Source organism: Mesitornis unicolor, unplaced genomic scaffold, assembly GCF_000695765.1.
Source record: "Mesitornis unicolor isolate BGI_N332 unplaced genomic scaffold, ASM69576v1 scaffold10520, whole genome shotgun sequence".
NCBI lineage: Eukaryota > Metazoa > Chordata > Aves > Mesitornithiformes > Mesitornithidae > Mesitornis > Mesitornis unicolor.
The window spans coordinates 1-10,074 of NW_010156237.1; the positions used below are offsets into that span (position 1 = coordinate 1).

The 10,074-nt window shown below is 47.4% G+C and overlaps 1 protein-coding gene across 1 annotated transcript; it reads right to left on the minus strand.

The window, feature by feature from the left end:
- Positions 1-6,234: 6,234 nt before the first annotated feature.
- LOC104540561 (polypeptide N-acetylgalactosaminyltransferase 16-like) lies at positions 6,235-9,514 on the minus strand (the record flags this gene model as incomplete). Its single annotated transcript, XM_010184429.1, has 2 exons — positions 9,267-9,514; positions 6,235-6,333 (listed from the first exon to the last, which is right to left on the minus strand). Coding segments are annotated over exons 1-2 (275 nt in total), but the record flags the coding sequence as incomplete, so codon positions are not given.
- Between the last annotated feature and the right edge of the window lie 560 nt (positions 9,515-10,074).

Here is a 10,074-nt window from a genome sequence, read left to right on the forward strand (position 1 = left end):
ACCCGGCATTTGGCCATATTCAACCTCAATGCCACAGATGAGGCCTGCTGGGGCTTTCTCACCAATTCCCTGCTTTGGGAGGAAGGCAGTTTTCTTTGGCAATATTCTTCTAATTATTTTTTTCCATTTTTTGCTTGTTACTTGTCTTTCTTTCAAACCAGCCCTCAGACTTGCTGAGAGCTTCCCCTTTCCTTGGGGTGGTCGCACCATACCCCAAAATACTCTTGAGATTGTAGTGGGTTTGCACCTGCAGGGCGCAGGGGCTGTCACACACAAGGAGGGGATATAAAAGCTTCTGCCCTCCTCAGAGGTTGATGTGCTCTTGTACTCTGGAGTCAGAGCAGTCCAATTCTGACTTCTTTGTCCCTCTCATTTGTTTAAGACACTCGAACTAATTTTCCAGGACCTTCTTCAAGTCTCTGCTCGGGCTCTACTACAACCACAGCACTTTCCCCCTTCGAGCCTCCTTCTCCAATGCCTCTGCGCACGGGCAGGTCCTCACTGCGTTCAACAAGTTTGCTCAATCACGTTTAGCCACCCCAGTGATGAGAACAGCGATGAGAACAGCTACGCAAACTTTAATACAAAACAACAACGGTAAACGTGGTCCTCTTGATTCTAGAGCCCATCTCATTTCAGTGGCACCCGCTCTTCTGATTTTGAGCGATTTGGCAGGAAGATTGTTGGATTTTATTTGTTTGTTTGCTTGTTTTATACAGGAAACAGGCAAGAAGAGTAATCTCATACTCTCAGGAATGGAGCTGTAGAGAAATAAATTATGATCTCGCTAAGCAGCATCACTGATAGCTTTGCATACAGAGCCAAAGTTTCCCCAGTTCGTGAGAGTTTTCTGTTGTCTCACACAGCAAAATCCTGACTGCTCTGCTACTCGCTATCACATCCCACTCTATTTCAGATTTATGCTGCCTCATATGTCTCTGAGAGTATTTGTATTTTGAGCTTATGTGTCCCTAGATGACTGAGCTTGCGTTTTTCAAAGCTGAATCTCATTTGCTTCCTTTGGCTCATACCTCTCTGGATCCTCCAGCACGATGGGGTGGGCTTGGTGGGGGTGGGGGGGATGTTCCTCTTTGCATTTCTAAGTGCAGCTTCTCCCAGCATAGCCATCATCTGCATATTTTACAGACAAGGTTGCCCTGCACTGAAATTCTCGTCTGTGCAAACTCAATGCAAAACATAACCAAACCAGACGGGCTGCACACTGCGCTATAATGGCCATAAAATGGTATCTACACCTTCTCCCACTAGCCTGGCTATTAGCGATGCTCACATTTTCTCCACAACTTTCAGGTCTTCCGACACAACATAATACAACAAAAGCATTGGCTTTTTTCCCCTCTTCCTCACCTGTCCACCGATTCCTCAGTGGAGAGAAAACACTCCTGGAGGAGTTCACAGCTCACTGTTCAATGTCCAGTTCTGCTCTCAGCTCTGCAATAATTTGCTGTGGCTCCTTGGGAAAGAAAGGTACTTAATCTCCTTAGCACTTTGTCTTGCCTGTCTTTTTAACAAGGAACACAGTAATCCTCGCATTTCCCTCCAGTGAGGTGCAGAGACTGGCGTGACAATCAATTACTTTCGGGCACAAAGTGTATTATTAGGATTTCAAATTCCAAATGACGATTGCCTTTTACAGCAGAAACACAGACTGTTCTCCCCTCAGCTCAGGGATTCCTTTCCTCCTTTGTCTTTCCTCACAGCTTTCTTCTTTCAGTACCAGTGTCCTTACTCTGTCGCATGACACCACATCAGCACTGCCAACGAGCTCCTCTCCTCTGCTGACCTGTCCATATCTCATCAGCTCACAGATACTCTCCCTTATTCCAGTTGCTAGCAGAGAAGCATCTCCTTCTTTCCTTTGCTCTAAAATAATCTCCTCTTTTGGCATTATTTAAACTGTCGCTGTAATGAGTTGCTATACCAAATGCTCCAGCATTACAACAGCATCCCTTCAATCAGAATTTATACAGGCACTCTGCATGGGCACCAAATCAATGACAGATGTCCAAGTCCATTGACTTAAAGCCTGACTATTCACCTCTACGTTTGCACCAAAGACAAACCGGACCCGCAATTCCGACTGAAATCAGAAATAAAGAGGAAAAAAAGGGACCAGACAACAAAGCAGCTGCTTTTCTCTTCTGCAAGAGCGGTCACTGCAGCAGAAGTGATGGTGACTAATGACTAATCAGGCACAGCCATCACTCACACCAAACGCCTTTTGAGTGACAGTTATTGCTGAAGGAGAGCAGGATGCCGAGCAAGTAGCTGGTTTGAAAGTGACAGCTACGTCCTGCTGAGGAAGAGATGTCACGCAGGCAAGCAGCTCTTGACTGACACACATCTCCTGCAGGACTGAGGACGCCAGCAATGAGCCATTTGAACTGGTATTTGGTGGACAGCCCATTTCCTTTTTTTCTTTTCCCCTAGTCCCCTTCTTAGCCTCTCGCTGGACATTTTTAACCAGCTGCCTCCCTCTACGCTGAAAACAAATCAACAAAGTTACTCTGAAGGACTGTCTGCAAGGGACCATCAGAATTTGGGGCAGCATTGCCTACTGGCGCACTGGCCTGGTCCCTCTGGGCAGAGGAGAAAAACAGCAGCAGGCAGGCATGCGGCCCACGCTGCCTCTGGGGATCAGGAGGGACAATGACAAGGTGCTGGAGGAAAGAAGTTATTCATCCTGACAGTCACTGCCTTATTTCCCCCTCTCCCTCATACAGAAATATTTCTCCCACCCCGAAGTGGCAACAGCAGCACATCGCTCCCATTGCGTCTGCCTGGCAGCAGAGGTCCCAGGGGCAGGGATGCAGGGAGAGCTGCCAGAGGTGCTTGTGCAAGCCCACATGGGCACACATGCCGCTGTGGTTAGCATGAAGGGTCTGCGGATCAGGATGTGGCTCCTACGGCTGCCACATTTAGATCACCCTGAAATAAACGGTACTGCAGGAACCGCCCTGGGTCACTTCCCAAGGCCTCTTGGTAGTAGCATCGCCCCTTAGCTGGGTTACTTTGCACAGCTGTCAGAATAACACAGTAAGATGGTACCTGCCTCAGGGGAGTGCATTTAGGCTCCTTCTAGTTTTAAGATTAGCTTAGTACCAACACCATTTTAATATATTTCTTCCTAGAATTTCCCAAAATTTTACAATTTTACAGCTGATTTTTTGAGTGCCTGAATTCAGGCACTCACCAGTCAGGCTTGCAAAGATCTCAGGGATGAAACCTTCAACTGGCAGTATATATTCTACTCACCTCTAAAGATTAGGCCTCTAAAAAAGTTTTCAGCCATAGAAAACTGTGCTCTTAGTGCTGTTCGTTTCCATCCATTGTCCTCTTCCACCTCGACTTTTCTTATCGCTTCCCCATAGCGTAATTACGATAACTAAACTTTGGAAAAGGCCCATAACAGCAGTGAAATAAAATTTAACATTCACCAGGAGCGTCTCAAACAGTTAATTCTAATTATCTAGACAATCATGCTCTACCTGGCTTAAGAAAGCCCTCATGGATATAGAAATAATGACAGGCTGCAAGCCTGACTAGTCAGCAGGTAAGCAGGCAGTACAATTTTATTCTCGTGGATATAGAAATAACGACAGGCTGCAAGCCTGACCAGTCAGCAGGTAAGCAGGCAGTACAATTTTATGTCTCCTGTTGCTTAATATCACTGTGATCCTCTGCAGACTCACAGTCAGGTCATAAACCAAACAGAACAGAACAGTCCTGTCCCTTCTTTAATACTTGACTTATCCCACAGTGCTGCACAGTAATTACACAGTGTTTGATGCACTGACCGTATGCGAATTGAGCAACAATCATACCCACAGCAGTAACTCAGAGTGGCACATTCAGATGTGTTTTGCTCAAAGACTCTCAGGTTACAGAAGAGGCCTTGAAGAGCACCATGAAATCTTCAGCTCCCTCTGTAACATCAGTGTCGACCTGCAAGTGAAGCTCAGCCCCATGCCTCTTCTAAGAGTGCAGTCGTGACCACAGCCTTCACCTCTGTGTGTGGCTGTCAAACCTCCCATGCCTCAAAGACAAGGCTGCCAGCCCATTGTGACGCTGCAAACACCGTAGAGCCCAAGAAGAATTTGGCCTTTGGGTTCCCTCATCAGACAGGGATAAATCATGGATGCTTCTGACATCTGATGTAAGCAAGGAGTAAACCAGTCACACGCACTGGCTCTAAACCATATGGCAGTGATGCTTCTAGCTGTAGCCAAAAGTCTGGGAGGAAACACCATCAACGCCACCATTCCCAGCAGAGTGCAGCCAGTCCCTCACAAGCACTTACCCAGCAGGCCCTCAGCCAGATGGCAGGGACCAGCCTGAACAGATGGCTCAGCCATTTTTCAAGGTCTTTGTTGTGGGCGCTCGGTTGCAGGAGACCACATCTGAGACACTGGTAATACCACGTCTTGAGTGCTGTGTCCAGTTCCAGGCTTCCCAGGTCAAGAAAAACAGGGACATGCTGAGGCAGGTCCAGTGAAGGACCACTAAAATAATTAAGGGACTGCAGCATCAGGTGTATGAGATGAGGCTGAAAGCGCTGGAGTTGTTTAGCCGTGAGAAGAGAATGCTCACAGAGGCTGCAGAGTTTCCATTCCTCGAGATACTAAAAACTGACCAGGCACAGCCCTGAGCAAGTGGACCTTGCTCTGAGCAAGGCTGGCTTGTTACTGCATTGGCAACACTCATCTGCTCATTAGTACACATCAGCTCCATAACGTCTGGATATCAATTCCTCTCTTTATGCATTACTGCTGCTCTGAATGTGACCCTCTCTTCATTTTAACTACCACAACATCTGGCTGTTTGAGTGGCTGCCTTGAGATTTTCCTAAGGATCCTTCTGCCATGGTTTCTGAGCACCCAACCATTTATTGTCTGACCTATGAAGTAATCAGCATAAATCTCCTCCCGTTGCCCTAGCAGCACCGTGGTTCCAAACAAATCTGCTCCTTTTCTGAACAGTGGCTCGGTAGAACTCATTTTATGGTTCAAATTAAAAGGAAATGATCGAGGTAAAAAAGCAAAATGTGCTAATGCAATATATGCAGGTCTCTGGAAACACAGTAGCACCAAACCTGGCAGACAGAAACCCAGCCTTCTAGCCACGAGGCCAACTTGAAAAAGCCTGTTATTTATTCATAAACCACATTTCTCTAAGCCCACAGGATCTGACAAGGGAAGAAGTGATGATTATGAATAATGCATTCCTGTTAGTGATACCACCAGCTCAACCTTCCACCCGGCCAATTCACTCTTCCTTCAGCCTCCACAGGCTGTTCCTGGACCTGCTTGCAGGCTTCAGAAACCCTTTGAGAAATGAATTCGTAAGTCAGAGAGGGCAGAGGGCATTTACTCTGTAAAAACTAAAAGGAAAAGATCCCCCTTGGGTTCTGCAGGGGTCATGGGGAAGGGAAGGAGCAGCTGGAACACTGCTTTGTGGTACAGATAATTGCATGCTCCTGTCTACTCAGGGATGCTGACAGGCCCTATGCCTCCTATTTACTTGAATAGATTTGGCCACTGCTGATGATATTGGGCTATGAGGAGACACGGGCACAAGACACCAAGTGTCCTGCAGGTTAAGCAGGGTCTGTGCACAAGGCCCCAAGGAGGATCAGGGCCATCAGGTTCAGCAACTGCTTACCTGCAAGTGACTCTGAGCACCTGCTCAGACCACAAGGGCTTGGTCTCCATGAGGCTTTGAGTTCATCACCTTCTGCTGGAAAGACTTGTGAGCTGTGCCTCCTGTCTTCTCTGAGCCAGCCCCAGCTACCGTAACACATGCCCTAGCAGGCAGCTGGCTGCTTATTCCCATTTATGAAACACAGTACATCCCAAGCCCCTTTGCTCAGCTGCATCCAGCAGTCCACCATGTGCCCTTTGGTCCCCCCTTCAAATCTTCCAAACCAAGTTCATACAGACTGTTCCCACCTGCAGTTGCTGGACCAGCAGCCCCTTTCCTCCTGCTAATGTTTACCCCATGAGGAATACATGGCAGCTAACTGCAGATACGTTCTGCCTTTCAAGTTACACCCACACTGACAATCCAAGCCCCTAAGCTGTCCCAGTGGGCAGATGGCAAGCATTTGGGGGACTGCAGCCACCTTGCTTGTCTAACTGCTGGAAAAAGCCTAACCTTTCACCGGTGTCCTTCCAGGCGTAAGCATTTGGGCCCAGCACCCCTTGCTGAACTCACCTCTTCACCGTGCGGAGCAGGGTGGAGCGTGCCTCGTTGTGGAAGGTGATGATGATGCTGGTAGCTGGCAAGTCTGCGTCATAGCGCACAGAAGTGCACCTGCAACACAGGAAGGGAGAAGTGTAAGCCAAGCATTGCCCAGCAGCAGCCACTGCAGCACCATACCTAGAATTTCTAAAGTAGAAGAGAATAGTAACGCTAAAACCAGAAACAGCACGGCTGAGCTACAGTGAGGGAGGCCTCAGCAGCCCCCGCACCAATGTTGGTAGAGTTTAAAAAGAACTGTGCCTGCAAAGTTTGGAGGCTGTAACACCTAAACACACGATGCTGCACGCTGAGGAGGGCACAGCGGTTTCATGGGGAACACAGGATCAACGTAGTGGGCTCTAGTCCCTGGAATTGCCTGTGATTCATGTGAAATCTTGTTTTAGCATGCACAGGACATGCACATGCTAAGGATGCATAGTGCTGGGACACCCAGGCATCGCTGTATAAAGCACTTCCAATTCTTTGGACATTGGGCTTTACAGAAAGGCAAAATTCTATCCAGTGCTGTGACCTCCATCAGGGAGCTGCTGAGGTTCAACACTAACATCTCAGCTGGCAGTGGAACGCTATTCCTCCCATCTTCTCATCTGACTTTGTAATGTTAGACACACACATTCATTCTCATACTCAGAACCAAGAATTAACTCAGGATCAGCTTCCACCAGGGCTGCTCATAACCTGTGGAGAACAAGGATTCTTGGAGGAGAACCACTTGCAGATGTGAATCCTGGATCCAATTCTGACAGATACTTGGAATGGCAGATCTGGGCTGATCCGCACCTCCAGAGTGTCTGCCGCCTTAGCTTCCAGCCAGTGCCATACAGAAGTCAGGGTGCACTGATTCCCTGCCTGATGAAAAGGCCACATATGAAATTGTGGCCCAGTGTTTTTAATGAGTCAAGGCCACGTGTAGACTGAATCCATCCTGGAAGGGTATACAATTCACTTCTTATAGCCACTACTTCTACTTCCACCTTTATTTACTATTCTTTTATAGCTATTACTAAACTGTTACTGTTTTTATCATCACATTAAATCCTACTGGTTTATGACTTTTTCATTGCAGCATTTTATTAAGGGAACAGCAGCTCTGTACAACAATTTTCAAACATATAAAGAAGTCCTGATAAAGACTAAAGTGGAAAACCTGAGATCAGACAGGAGACATACCACAATTATTATTGCTTCAAAATAGCTCCATGATGTAATGCATATAAAATGTATTAAGGCACCAGGAAGTGCAGAAGCAGAAAAGTATGTCTTATTTGAGGAAGTCTTACCAAGATCTCAGCATTATTACAGCATCACAGAGGACAAGGACAAACTCTGTGCTTGAAAGTTTGCTTTAGATCAAAGAAATATCTACCTGCTAGGTCAGAAGGAGCTTATAGGATGTGGAGTCAAGTGTGCCCAAGTTCTGCTTAGGTGCCTGAAGGAAAAGTGACTTGTTAGTAACCTATTAACTCCCCACTCCTTAAACAGAATCAGGTCCATTTGTGACGTAAGGATGGGCTTTTCTCAAACCACATCTAACTTGTACCAGCTGAAGTCAGTCCTCATCCTAAGCTGCCATCCCAGCAACCATTCCAATAGTGCTACAGTACAAGGTATTCAAAAACAGCTCCCTCATACCCAAACTGCCACTTCTGCAAAAGGAATGAACGTGGAAATTGGTTTAGCTGCTCTGATTAGACACTGCTTTGGACTCCCCATTGCGGGAGGGAATCCTTGCAAAGCCGGGGCTTGAAATGGCCATACATTTCCAGGGAATCACATGTATGTCGTTCTTCACACTCAAGTGCACAGATGAGGCTTTTCACATCAAGCATGCTCTGCATGCTACCACAGATCAAAATAAACAATAATTCACCTTTGAAGTGAGCAGGTTTTTAAGCCACAACATGACAGCAGATTAACAGAACGCAGCAGTTCTGTACGGCAGAGAGCCTTGTCAGCAATGCAGGACATGGCACCACTGCTTCTGAGTCACTGGGAAGCCAGTCCTGAGTGCTATGCTGGGGAACAGGAGCACAAGGCTTTCATATCACAACCGAAGTCCCACCTGCTTGCATTCACGTAGCACCCTGATGGCTGTCAGTGCTGGGAGGCTCCCAAAGCTCCACATCTCCTGACATCCCTTTCACAGTTTCAGTCAAGTTAAATGCCTGGTTTCCCATTTCCAGCAGCTGTGAGGTGTTGTTTTACAACACTAGGTAGGGTCTAGGTTCCAGATAGACAAGCATTTCAGACGTGGTTAATTTGCTTCTGTTTTTTCTCCACTGAAGCAGGCTGTTTTTCACTACCCTATCAGTACCAAACCTACAGTTTTCAAGGTACATTCTTATCTCTTTGTACTCCAGAAAGTACAAAATAATCACCTGAGCACTATAAGCAATTTAAGGATGAGTTTAGTCAGCAGAATAAATTCACCCTCAGTGAAACAAGGACAGAATGATAAGCATTTTGCAAGATATGAAATATTCACTGTATTCACTCGTTAGTTTCATCCCCACCCCAACAGCATTCATCCAAACCATAATGCTCAGGCTGGGAAGAGGGCATTAAACCAGCTTCAGAGAGCCAGGGCACAGCAAGTGAGGAACGTCAGGATAAAGCAAGGCAGCAACCACAGCGAACCTTGCAGCCAGGACAGAGGCCCACTGAGAGAAACCATGAGCTGTGCAAAAAACAACTGTCGGATGAGCAATTTGAGCTGCAATGGAGGGGCTGCGCTGAAACAACAAGATGATGCTTGGACCTGGGAGAGGAGATGCTAGAAAAGCAACAAGCTGGGGCCAAATTAGTCTAGGGTCTCTGCACATTTGAGACCTTTCCAGATTAACCATGAAATACAGTGAAGTAATGGACCGATGCTGGCGAATTAAAACCCAAACCATCCATTATCAACATCGCAGAACACAGGAGGGCAGTGGCCTCCCTACACCAAGCAGCAGCCACGGCTTGGAGCAAGGGCTGCACAGTACCTGTAGTGTCTGGTGTCCCGAATGGGCCGGTCGCTGCTGAGTTTGTCGCTCTCTAGCTGATTAAAAGCATGCTGGCGGTAGGGGTCTTCTCCGGCCTTCAGCAGCTTTGAGGACAAGTAAGCCTTTTCGTCAAAACCCCTCCGGCTGTTCTTCTCTCCTTGGGGAGCCCTTGTCATCTAGAGCAGAGACAAACATCAGAGCATCAGGAAGAGCAGCCGACTCGTGTTTAGACACAGGTAAGAAGTTCAGGCACGCATACATGAAGGCAGGTTGTTTGCCACACATCTGGAAGTGACTCAGGTCTGGGGGGAGGCAGGACAGGCCAGAGCTTGGGAAGGAAAGCAAGAAACCCTCACAGACATGGTGTTATAATCGCCTTCTCCGAGGAAAATTGCAGGCCTCGCTATCCTCACCAACTGAGCTGTGGATGAAAGCTGCTGTTCCCGATAGCACAGGCAGAGCCAAATTCCCTTTAGCACTTGTTACACAGAACGTGCGGGACTGCAGGCATTTGGAAACTCTTCCAGGCAATGCAGGTTTGAAAGCAGCCTCCAGCCAATGTGGCTGAAGCACAGTATTTTGAGGAAAAACAGTTTCAGCCTTCCAGCAACTGATTTCACACACAAACATAGAGGCAGCTGATTTAACACGTTCCCTGCTGTCCCTTGCCCAGCTTCGCCAAGCCTCACAGAAGTCTATGATAAAGCTGGAAACTGCATGTGACAGTCCCATGCAAGAGGGCCATCACCTGGGCCATCTCTCTCCTCTCCTAATTTTCCTCTAGCTTTCCTAGGCTACAAAGTCAGTG